This window comes from Salvelinus fontinalis, chromosome 13 (assembly GCF_029448725.1).
Source record: "Salvelinus fontinalis isolate EN_2023a chromosome 13, ASM2944872v1, whole genome shotgun sequence".
NCBI lineage: Eukaryota > Metazoa > Chordata > Actinopteri > Salmoniformes > Salmonidae > Salvelinus > Salvelinus fontinalis.
In genome coordinates this window covers 7571970-7585376 of record NC_074677.1, presented here as the reverse complement: position 1 = coordinate 7585376, position 13407 = coordinate 7571970, and the positions used below count along the sequence as shown (strand labels likewise).

Here is a 13407-nt window from a genome sequence, read left to right as displayed (position 1 = left end):
TTGTGGGTTGGCTATTTTACATTTACATTTAAGTCATTTAGCAGACGCTCTTATCCAGAGCGACTTACAAATTGGTGCATTCACCTTATGACATCCAGTGGAACAGCCACTTTACAAATGGTGATGTCCAGTCCATTAGCCTAGAGTTGGCAGAGAATGATCTTCAAAATGTCTCCAAGATCCATCCCAAATGGAATTCTATTCCCTAGATAGTGCGCTACTTTTTGACCAGAGTCCCAAGGACCGTGTTTTAAATAAGTGCACTAAGTAGGGAATGGGTGCCATTTGGGATGTACCCCAGACCAGGCTGTCAGCCAGCCAGGCAGGGAGAGTCCAGTCCAGATGGCCCACATAGTGATGTCTGTACTCAGGTTTGGGGCCACTGTGAGGTAGGCTACTATCTGTAGAATCCGGAGGCCCACGTAAACCCCTCTTGTCTGCTGGTGAACAGCCACAGACAGGCACAACACGTCATCTGTTACACAAGGACTTTATATGGGGTTCTGGATGATTCATTCTCCCAAGTCAATACATGGGTCATGAACTATCTTCTCACTAGTTGCAAACCTGTTTGGTACAAGTATAGGCTGTCATTGCATTTCGCGCTGTTTGGAGTAGTAAGACACTATTGTTATAAGCTATGTTCGTAGGGAAGTAGACGCACCAGTAATGGCTTACCTGTATGCATAGAAATACCTGTCTGAATATTTACAGGCTATAAAATGAAACCTTAGCATCTGCTCTTCAATGATATACAAAGACTGGGGTGTGGGCTAATTGGCTAATATATGATTGTTTTTGACAGTCTTTTGATTTTATTATGATGTCATGAACAACGTAACCATTTGAAGATAGAGCCAGTCGAAAAAACAACGGGTGTATGAAACTCCCATTGACATCAATGCTTGGGTTTACACGCTTTGAGTTAGGGAAACGTTTGTCAATGGTTAGGCCCGTGGGTGTTATCTGCTCGTCAAACACTTGATCAGCCCTTAGCAAACTCTGCTAATATGTAATTTATGGTATCTCTTGATTTATTTGTATAATATTTTACATAAGTTATTTGATTCTTTATATATAGCCTATTGCATTCAAAATAATGCATTGATATTTATGTGACCAGTGACACAAGTATAATAATAATATAGTTATTTTTTAAATGAAGAAAGACTAAAACGTAATGACCGCTGTAAAATGCATATTATCAATCATTTTAAAGTACATAAACATTGTAGTTACAGCATCGTTTGGTGTGAATATCTTCCTAATGGATCAGTACTATGGATATGGGAATGGCTGAAGGTATGACCCTGGAGATATCGTATTGATCCCTCTCTTAATGACTGTAAAGAGAAAAAGCATCACGCTTGACAACTTCAAACACTCATAGTCGTTGTAAAATGTCGCTGATTATTAGCGTCATCACAGTTATTCAGTGATGCGGTTTAAATTGGCTGTATTGGTAGGGGCTTGTATTTAAGGTGTGTTAGACTTACGAGCTCGAATTGGATATTGTGAGAATTCGGCCTCACAATATCCAATTCCAGCTCGTAAGCCTAACAGTATGAGTGTATATCCCCGCTGAAGCCTTTTCTTGACAGTAAAAAAAGAAAATAGTCTAAAAACGAATAGCCTAGGCTCAAAAATAAGTGATGAAGAAACCAAGCTGGAATGGGAGGGAAAATGCCAAGTCGCTCGCCAGTAGCAAGTCTCAGCTTTTCATCATAGCGAGTTTGATTACTTAAAGGAGTTGCCTGGTCTAAATGCTCTTGCAGTAGCCTGCTTCTCATCTGTGGTTGAACCCACATCATTCAAACCACAACGCGTTGTCAACAGAATAAGATCTGTAATGTGAAATATCCAGTCGAATGAAAAGCACAGACAGCAATCGTCGGAATGCTCATTGACTGGCAGAATATGGATGTTAACTGTGTTAAACAGGTCAAGATTGGTCTGAGTTGTCATCAGTTAAATAATGTATTCTAAGCCGGTATAGGCTAATTACTAGCATGAGTCATGACTCCCAGACAAAATAAAGGTTAAATTTAAAAAAATACTACGAACTCCAATTATATTCCATAAACTTGGAAAATGTTTGTGTTCGTTTATACCTTTTCCCTTTATTAAATAGATACCTGAAATAAACTACTATCTGCTTTATTGTATTCAAACAGATCATAAACACATGAAGTTACTTTTCAATCACCTTTTGTATACAGTATAATGGACTTTGCTTTATCTTACATAATTATCAACTTGTACAAAACACGTTGCACTGAAGTTAAAGCATGCGGGATTTCTATTTTCAGCACATAAAAAATGAGAAAATACTCCAGACAAAGCAGGCTATAAAATGAAACTCACGCTTAAAAAAAAAATTGGCACATTTAACCGGGCCCGTGGCACCCCCTGCAAAGACGGCAAAGCACACATGAGCAATATAAGCTATGTACAATACAATTATTTTTCTACCGAGTCTGGATACGCCTTTTTTGTTGCACTTTTTGTTCCTAATCCAAGACCAGGAGTACATAGGTCTATACAAGCCACGTTTAAATTGGTTTGAGTCCTCAAAACAAGCAAACGAAAATACACAGATGTTCCTTTGTCTGTGTCTTATGTTCAATGTTGCAATGTAACACGTCTTCATCACTTTTTAAATCGAAAAAAAAAACAATTTAAATTGTTGTGCAAGTTCAATGGTAAACACATACAACCCGCATAATCCATTTGAAAAAAAAATGATTGCAACTAATCCAGTTTAGTTGTCTTTCGCCCCATTCGCAGGTAGGCCTACTAGGCCCACAGCTGTCGGCAAATTATTTTCAGCGCGGCTGATAGGTCAACTGTTGTATTGGCAGGCGTTAAGGCTAGACCCGGGACTTTGCAACCCGCTGTATCCAAAGGTCGGGTGCTGTTTCGATTTCAGTCTCAGAGTCGCCAGACTAGAGTTACATGTGTCTCTGTATACGCTGTAAGGGGAACCGGGAGGTCCATATGGACAGGCGGAGGAGGACATGGCTGAGTTCATTGGAGAGGTGCCGATGCCGTTAAGATTGCTGATGTTGTTCAGGCCCGCAGTCGGCATCCCCGGTACAGCGGAGTGGCCCATACCTCCGGCCATAGTCATAGAAGAGATGGAGTTAGGAGCCGAGAACATTGACTGAGATGTGAGTGGGCTCATTGAGTTGAAAAAGGTGAAGTTCTTTGTGGACAGAGGGGCCGGGGTCAGTCCTTTGTTAGTCCAGTTGTTGTAGGTGTAGGCGGGATACATGTCGTCGTAGGGCTGCATGAGGCCACTGAACTGGGGAAGGTAACTGTTCTTACACAGGTCCATTTGCTGGTTGCGTTCACGTTTCCTCCATTTGGCCCTGCGATTTTTGAACCACACCTAAATATCAAAGGGGGGGGGGGGGGGGGGTAAATGTATTCAACATATCTATAACAATAATTTTATTTAATATAATGATAATAGTAGTTGTATTATTATTTGCCACATGCACAATACAATCCATAACAGTCCGATTTAAAAATGTATAGCTAGGCCTAACGAGCCTATGAATGATGGAAAACCTAGAATATCAATATTGACCAAATTGGATCTGTTTGTCTAATAAGAGACACCTCGTAATTACTTTACTATGGAAACATCCGGTGTATTATATATTTAAAAAATTATTTATAGATTTTTTTTTTCGTTTTTTCTGGGGCTGCCGCGGGAACACGGTTGTAGGCTAATGGTACATTGTCTACAAAGACATGAACGTTTTTGATGGCATAGGTTTAGAACACATCGGTGGGTATACAATTAGAAACGTATTCTCGTCATTGTCTTTTAGCTGCAGGCCTATATCTCAAAATAAATCAGATTTTAGGCATATTAACTAAGGCTACTAGTCGAATTATCACATTCATTATTATCAACAGTTGTATTATCAATACGTAATTTTTTTGCACGGCCCCTTCGCGAGACCACTGAATGAAAAAAAATATGATGTTATGCGTCTATTGAGTGTGTGAGTAAATCCGTACAGTTGGCTAATAAAGACAACGATACAGTATGATAACCGACTGCAATGGGGGGGTCAATAAGAGTTTGTGATCCTCTTCAAAAATGTTTAAAACTATTATACAGACGTAGGCTTATTGGGTTTTTGAAATAATGTCGACTTGTTGCTAACTGGGGTGCATTGTTGTTTGGTTATGTAGGCTTGAAAATATTGATACATGTACACATGGACATACGCCTAACTTGTAAGCCTAGGACACAAACTCAAGCTTAACTTGTTTCTTGCCTATATTGCAATTAAAACACCCGATTTGTTTAGGTTGAATTTTGCAAAAAGGGTTTCCAATAGACCTACTGTGCAATTATACTCGAAAGAACAGTGTATATGTATAGTAAGTATGGAAATTACTCATTGCACTTCACTAAACATTTTTTTGCTGTAAAAGGTTTCTAGAGTAACACGTTTACATTGGAGTGTAGTCGAACAATACACATTACAGCACTAATAATACCTGTAAGTAAACTGTTAGCGAAATAAATATTTATAAATGGATTGGCGCAGTATAGGGTGCAGGCTACAGGCTATACTTAAAACATAGGAGATGCAAAGTCACCAAAAGTGGATACATTTGTGTTCATTTGTCACCCCCGAAAGATGTTATCGAAAATGTAATTGGTGGGAGAACCAGTTAGTTTGAGTGGGGATTACAATGAGCAACTTTAAAACGCTTGGGGGAGGAGAATTATGGTGTCAGTTCCACGTCATAACGTTAGTAATCACTGGTAATTATTGCGACGAAATCATCCAAGTGATATTCGAGTGTAGGCTTGAAGTGAAGTAATAAACCCCGAACAAGTTTCAACGGAAAAGTTTTTACTGTAGAAACCGTTCATTCACATCTTTATGGTTTCCCTCTGAATAGACTTTACGCACTTTTTACGCCGCCCCCCCACCCCCCCCCCACCCCCCCCCCCCCAAAAAACGCGTCTCGAGACTTACCCTGACTCTGGCCTCGGTGAGGTTGGTCCACACGGCTATCTCCTCTCTTGTGCTCATGTCCGGGTAGCGATTCCTCTGAAAGGTGGCCTCGAGCTCTTGCAGCTGCTGGCTGGTGAAATGAGTCCTCTGCCGCCTCGCTTTCTTCTTTTTCGGGTCGTCTGCGTTGCCATCGTCACTTCGGTGTTCTATGATCCTCTCTTTTTCTGCGAGACCCCCCCCCAAAAAACAATATAAATTATGGTTATTGTAATGTAGCGTATACTGAGCCAGACTTTCTTAAATTTTTACATAGAGGGGTGCCCCCCCCCCGTCCATGTGGTTCTGTACAATCTAAGTCCAACTCAACTCATTAGTTTAGATAACCCCCCCCCCTCCCCCTAAAAACAACGCATGTACAATTTTGTACAAACTACAAAATTGTTTAGTTCTGCAGCACAAACGCATAACAGGCCATACCTTGCAGGATAATCCTAGCAGTGTTTGAAGTGTCTATAAATCACTAAAGTAAATGACCAGTTTCAAAAGCCTATTAAAAAAGACCACAAGATGTATCACGTGCTCGTGGTCGTTAAAACATTTACGGATTTGCTCCTGGTTCAATATTGATTATTTTTTAGAAGCTCTATTAAACATTTATCGGCCTCTACCTGCATAAACCAACATTCCCTTTTGTTGCAACGTTTGTCCAGTCTTATCCAACGTCCATTATCTTGCCAATGCTTGTCTTTACACGTTAGCGCCTTTGTTTTTATACCTTGAAAATAGCTAACTGTAAGAAGGGAAATACTTTAAGAAGAGAGGTCAGCTCAAAACAGAACTCGCCATGTTTTAAGAGCTGACTGTATTGGCTAGCGCGATTCTCCTTAGGCCTACGTCTCATGATCTCTTTAGTATGCCTATATATATTGATGTAGTTTACAACTGATGAAGAGGTGGGATAAAGACACACACCATCCTGCAGCAGGAAGAATACGATTTGAAAACTCATCAACCCGTAGGCTATTTCTTGTTATCCTAAGTGTTAAAACACCAAAAGTATTTATTTGAGAATATACTCGATAATGTTTTAATAGCATGGCGGTGATATAGGCAAACACTTGAGCAAAGCGTTTTAGACACGACATTTAGTCTACGGAAATTAATACTGAAATTAATAATATGACGCTGAAGAATTCCCATTCATTCATATTGGGTAAAATGCACATTCTATCTGAACTTTTCCCTGCACGTTTTTACAAATAAAAACGTAGTGTGTTTTAACAGTGGGACACTTCTCTTTCACATAGCCTATGGTCTATGTGTATTTTAGCCAAAACTCAACGCATTGGGCACGTTGCATGCTACATATCTACGTTTCTTTTATCGAAAACCTTACGCACATAAGTAGAGTGTTTAACAAGAAAAGCCGTGTTTTAATTATACCTAGCGATAATGATAGTAGGTAGGCCTAATGCAATGTTATTGCACCGTAAATGTACCTGCTATTTCAGTATCGGATGACTCGCTGCTTGAGTTCTCTAACGTTTCTCGAGTGTTGTTCGAAGTTCTCGGCAAGTGAAGCGTAGAAGCCTGCATGTCGCGCGTCGGTGGGGGTCTCACGGTCTCTGCAATTCTGTCCAAATTCATTCCACCTTGAAAAGAATGATGCCGTATTAAAAATAAATATTCAATCCTGTATATTCGAGCTTTCTCAATCTTCAACACGAATGCTTAGATTTCCATCCGTAGCAAAACACTTGCCATTGCAAAAAAACAACAGATTTCCACGAATTTATTCTCCGGAAAAACAAACCCACTTTTCGTCGCAGCAGTGACAGTGCGTTATGCTTTCAGTTTCCGCTGGTGCGGATATGCCCGGTGTGACCGAATGGAAGCGCTCGCAGCAGAACCAAGGGATGTGACCCACCCATCTTTTGCGTTAAAACCTCCCCGAAATAAGGAGTCCCTCCCACCCACAAAGAGCATTCAATCTGACTCTGCAGGAGAGGATTTTTGGTGGGGATTTATCTCAGGGGAGCGCATGAGGCAACGGCGAGTTGCGTTGCATTGGAAAGTTTGGAAGAAAATGGGTCCTTTATTCAGACATGTTTGAAATATGCTCCAGCGCAATGGAACGGCCCGACAGCTGGGTGCGCTTATATACACACGCACACAATGTATGTCTAGGATATGAACGGTGCTGAATAAACATTGCATATAGACCTGCCCATGTTATTTTCAAGGCCAAATATATATATGGAAAGTACCTAATTTATACTTAAGTATGTATATGAAAGAAGCTTAATGCAACAGTAGTGTACTATGTACCGTAATAGTCGATAAATTCATGGATAGTGCCCTTTTAATGACCTCTTTTTGTCCAGTTCTTCTAAACAATCACGGATTAAAAGCAAGTGAGGTGGACCTTGTGTCAAAAGAATGAAGTGGTGTGTTTGTGTGTGTGCGTGTGTGCGCGCGTGTCACTGCACTGATTCAGGCTTCTTCACGTGTAGCCTTTACAGTCATATCTCTCGCTACTTGTAACTGTCAAAGATAAGACTAGTCATCTGAACTATGAAAATTACAACCTCGTGAGAAATGACTGCATAAAGTAGGCTACAAATGATGATGATGATGCGTGTAGGACCTTTATATTTATTTGAGGCTTTAATTTTGTACACTTTGATTTAACTATTATTTATAGTTTTATAACAACTTGCATATACTAACTACACAGCTATGTCTTAAGCAATTATTTGTTTTTAGATGTTAATGGAAGAAAAAATGGCAGCACTATCAATCTTTTAGTTGGTCCTTCTAAATACAATACTGAATGACCAAACATGCCATTTCTCAGCGGATTAAAGCCCCCCCAAAAACTGAAATTATAATCTTTTTACATACAAATATACTAAAATATTTGCATAAACTTTTTTTACTGGAAATATTCTCGTTTACTCGACTGATTTTTGCTACTTACAACAGTAACGGTAGTCCATGGCATACAGATACACTAGGCCATAGGCCTATACACATAAATTCGTCTCGTGACAGTTTCTAACTTTATTATATTTGTTAGAACTAACGATTGATATTTTGCATTCAGATAGGCTAGCCTTATGTCACTTGATATAAAAAAAAAACACATTGCCTAAATAATGGCATCGAATTGAATTGCTTGAGTTTAGAGACTATTGTGGACAATCATACAGGCCTACTGTAAATCAGCGGCGCCTGCTGGTAAGACATGACTGAGATGAAACGTCACATCACACAGTTATGAGCCCCGGTCACTTTAATTGATTTTCTGTGAATCATTTCAATATTTTTTAAATAAAAAATAACCTTTTTTTAAAGAAAGGCTTTATATAGACTAGGCCAGGCTTCCCCAACTGGCGGCCCTTATTTGACCCCCAAAGTATTTTTTATTTATTTTAAATCCATAAAAGACTCTAAAAACACCAGCAAAACAGCTCCAAGTTATTTAAATTCTGGAAGTCTGTTTCCAAAGTATTACAACGCACAATTGAGAGATATACAGTTTGTGATCATATAAAAATGTAAGCAATGTTTGACGTGATTCTGTTTTAGTTAAATATTATATCCGTTTTGGCTTCTTGCGGTCAATTTGCAGTTTACAAATTATTTGTAATAATGTTCCGGTCACCTGACCATCCGCACAAGAAAACATCGTCCCGCGGCTGAATCTAGCTGATGATCCCTGGCCTAGGCCTATAAACAGCATCTGTCCTTTAAGCGAAATGTCTGTCACTGCTGCAGCGTTATAATAAATAGAAAATAGTAAACAATACTGGGAAATTAACACCATTATCAATCACCTGTCACTGTAGTTATCAATACAATATGAAATAACAATGCAAACTCGTTTTTAAGTTGATAGTCGAGTAAATGTAAAGGAATGAAGACGAGGCAAGGCGCGCCGCACTATGTCAACCTGGATTGGCGTAAAACATAGGCCTATATCTGCATTCATTATGTCTTTTGTGAATGATTTTATGGATTCAACGTTTTATCATCGTCAATTTAAAAAAATAAAATAATAATGAGTAACTGATGATAGGCCGGCCTATTTGATTCGCCATGCTTCCAAATGGTCCCAATAACAAAGCAGTGTTATAATGACTTTGGCCAGGTAGCGTATGTAGCTTCCGTTGTGCACCGTCTCCAAGCCAAGTCGCCGGCGCCAATGCTAAGCGCTTTAGGTCATTGTATGACATTAACTTTTGACATGAGCACCCCGTCGAACTGCAAAGCTTTCCTTCAGGGGCCTTTCAGAAGGCAATTGTGCAACCTCAATAATCACTTTCTTTTTTTCATTCATTTGTTCTGTTTCCTCGCCAAAGTAATGTAATATTGTTTTTATGTTATTGAACCGCTTTGTAAAATGAGTTTTCTGGAGCAGTTGAATGCACGCCATGCTGTGACACGAAATAACGCCTAGAGGCCTACCCATTCCTTATATAAAAACTAGAATAATATAAACCAACAAAGTGGTTTGGCATTTGTTTTCCTTATTGGTTCATGCCCTCTTAGCTGTGTGTCTTCGTCAACTGCATTCAAACTAATCCAGATACAAACCAAACGTTTTAAATGAATGTTGCTATTGCGTTTTAACTCTTCCGAGTTGACTGGAACGTTGATGGAAAGGATTCGAACCTGGTAATAGTGAAGAACTGAGATAGGAACATAAAAATCAAGGGCAAACACCATTGACACACAAACGTCTCAGCAAATGAAGACATACATGTAAGCTAATGACAAACTCATCTCTACTACTTAAAGTAGTAGGTTCCTACTATCTAATAGTTTTGAGGGCACCTAAAAAGCCCAATTAGAGTGCCCGTGGGGTGACATAATTGGCCTACAGTACGCGCAATTACGCACAACCAAATGAAGATGCTCCGTCATAGTGAATGACCAACCAGAGATGTAGTCAGCATCCCGTTGGGCTTTGGCTCGTGTGTTAGAGGCGAGACTGGACTGGTGCTGTTACCTCCTTGACAATCTATGTCATAGGCCTAATCTGTTGATCTCATGCATATACGGTGAAAGAGGGACAATCATGTCAAGTTTGTCCTTCAACGTTCATATTGGACTGCGGCATTGTTGGCTCGGCCTGGTCTGATAATGCGTTTTCAAATATGAGGCACATGCGTAACGGATGGTTTACAGAAGTTTTTTTTTTCCTTCACCAAGACGGGTTACAGGGCAGAGGCAAGATAAACAGTCATATTTTCTCGGAGGACTGAGAAAAAACTCAACGACCGTCGTTAATCATCACAAACAAAACAAAAAATAAAAACTGGAATTCAAGCAAGGCCTAGTGTTTTTGTTGTTGTTTTTATCGTCTTCTATTTTTCGTACCCAAAACAAACTACCGAAGGGGAAACGAAAACAGAAAATGAAACGTTGCCTTAGTTTCAAAGCGAATAAATAAATGGGGTTTGAATGTAATTGGACAGGCTGCGTCATTGGAACAGGTATGGATATAATAACGTTATTACTTTAGTGATCGTCATATCTTGGCCATCTACAGTGGAAACTTGGTCAAAGGCCTGCGTGACCATTTCCCGATAACCACCCTGACATCTGAACAAGGGTTTCAGTCGAAATGTCTCCATCATTTCACTCAGAATGAATGGATATTAGAATGAATGGATATTAGAATGAATGAATAAATGGATATTAGAATGAATGAATTACTATTAGAATGAATGGATATTAGAATGAATGGATATTAGACTGAATTACTATTAGAATGAATGGATATTAGACTGAATGGATATTAGAATTAATGAATAAATGGATATTAGAATGAATGAATTACTATTAGAATGAATGGATATTAGAATGAATGGATATTAGAATGAATGGATATTAGAATGAATGGATATTAGAATGAATGGATATTAGAATGAATGGATATTAGAATGAATGAATTACTATTAGAATGAATGGATATTAGACTGAATGGATATTAGACTGAATGGATATTAGAATGAATGTCCTAGGCTACTTTGTACCATATTGGTTCATAATCGGTTAAATCACTATCGCCTCATGTTCTCATCAACAGTTCATAGGCCAATTAAAAAGTTAAGTTCTCATCAGTATAGGCTACAAGATACATTTCTTTACAAAATATAGGCTAACACGTTGATTGCGTAAATGCAAATTACATCGTTAATTCAATTCCAGGGTCAGCGTTACCTTATAGATTGGATAGACCTAAGTATTGGATATAATGATTATAAATTAGCAAAAATGCCTGTTTGAATTTATTCGTGTGGTTTGCATAGCCTACAGATTAAAGGTCTGTGTCAAATAGCCTTTTATATGGAATATCAGTTTTTTTATTTATTTTTTTATTTCACCTTTATTAGTTAAGTTAAGTTAGTTAATAGTTAAGGCTATCCGTTAAAGGTTATTCGTTTTTCACATTCACCGCCTTATTACACATACACGACAGAAACCAATTAAAGATCCTAGATCTCTAAACGTTATTGTTGTGGTTTTTATTTTTAGGTTGTTATTCCAACATGGTTTCAACAAGTTTATTTAGGCTACGGTTAGGCAAACAATAAAAGTAGCCTATATTTTTGCGTAATAAGGTATAACAAAGCAAATAACAAATCCTTCATAACCAAGCATGAACTATTTAGATGCAAGAAGCTTACGCAAATATAATATGTAGCCTACGGGCATAATACAGGCTTTATTATGCATTTATAAGCTGTCAATGGTGCATTAAAAAACCCAACTAGGCATACGTTCTCAACACCGTGTTCGTTTATAATCTGCTTGTGTACTGACAATGCATTCATTTAGCCTTTATCCCAAGTCTTTATGAATGCATAGTAAACCACGTTTCACCAGTAAATTGTTACCAAAGTCTGAAGGAAGTAGTGAAGCATGGCGTACCTGGATCTCCGCAGGAGATTACATTCTTTGACAAATTAAGTTCCATTCCAGATGCCTGAAAAAAAGAAAACCGGTGCATTCAACATCATACACTTTTATACAGGTTCGTCATTGTAACCTTCTTACCTCTATTGATAAATCCTTTTAAAGCAGGCATAAAACAGACATAAAGCAGGCATAAAACAGACATAAAGCAGGCATAAAACAGGCCTATATTGGCCCAAGTAAATAGCGTGCACGCACTTGCCCCTTTGCTTAGGCTACATGAAAATATAACGAAAGAAAATGGGTGCACAACTTAACGTTCAATAATAGAGTCCCTTTTTGGCTGCACTTATTAAGCAATGGGAATTATGTTGACCTTTAGTTCAGAGATACCGTTGCCGAAAAGTCTTTATCGTGATGTATACACACAGCCTCTCTTATCTTCAGGAATCCCTTTGCTCGCTTTATGTCCATAATAAATCGTGACGTAATACATGGTTCCCATTCTTCACACCGATGTCACTCACACACACACTCACAGTTGTGATATGTCAGATTAGTAACATATTCAAGAGCACATAGACAAAATATATTCATTAAGAGGCTTTTGAGAAGTACAAATGTGTATTACATATAATGATATGAGGGCGCGTTTATTCTATCGTTGTACCTCTCATGCGATATTGTTATTTTTCATACGGTCATAGCCTAAACACAGTCATAGCCCAAAGTCTTCACATCCATCATGCACTTATGAAAAGATCATCAAATTTAACATTTTTATTTCAATATCCAACAACACCCTATATGCCCTGACAAGGTTGTTCTTCTGCAACAGTCAGGTAACCACCCTGCAAGCGATGTCATGACAATGCGTAGTACTCGAAGCATCGATGTATCCACTTGACACGGACAGGAGAGGCTACACATGTCCACCAATGTGTTTAGACTGCGTTGTTGCTAGACCGTTTGGATGGTGATGTTCAGCGATCTCGCAGACGATCTAATGCCATTTGTAAAACACAACTGTCTACTCTACAGAACTGCCGCGCAAACACAAACGCTCTCATGCATATCGCTCCAGACGCTCACAGCCTGATCGTTCGTTCTTAGAGTAAACACATTGAAAGGCATATATTTTCCACACAACTCGAATAGCCTACTCACCAGTTAATTCCCAGCAAAGACAGAAAAAATGAGTCGTTAATATGTCCACATGCAGGTGTGAAACATATCCACTTAAGTGCTGGCATATGCTGTGTCCAAATATGCGCTTTGATAGCTTCTCTGCGTTGCTCCGGGTTTTCTTCAGGAGACCTTTCGCGTGTCTCGGTGACGTCACGCCAGCGAATCCTCGACAGCAACTCGATACAGGATGCGCATATGCCGTGGCGGGGGGGGGGGGGGGGGGGGGGGGGGTACAAGCAAACCGGTCTTTTGGAAGGCTGAGAACGGCGTAAACAAATGGTTCTGAATATTAATATGTTTAGTG

The 13407-nt window shown here is 39.1% G+C and overlaps 1 protein-coding gene across 2 annotated transcripts; it reads right to left on the bottom strand.

The window, feature by feature from the left end:
- Positions 1–2141: 2141 nt before the first annotated feature.
- On the bottom strand, positions 2142–13187 carry pitx1 (paired-like homeodomain 1). Of its 2 annotated transcripts, XM_055941573.1 has the most exons (5): positions 13083–13187; positions 11931–11985; positions 6488–6640; positions 5010–5212; positions 2142–3391 (listed from the first exon to the last, which is right to left on the bottom strand). In XM_055941573.1, the coding sequence occupies exons 2-5, from the start codon at positions 11974–11976 to the stop codon at positions 2843–2845; spliced, it is 951 nt and encodes a 316-aa protein (XP_055797548.1). In that variant the 5' UTR covers positions 11977–11985; positions 13083–13187; the 3' UTR covers positions 2142–2842. The 2 variants fall into 2 exon arrangements, with proteins under 2 accessions (XP_055797548.1, XP_055797549.1); XM_055941574.1 differs by lacking the exon at positions 6488–6640.
- Positions 13188–13407: the final 220 nt, after the last annotated feature.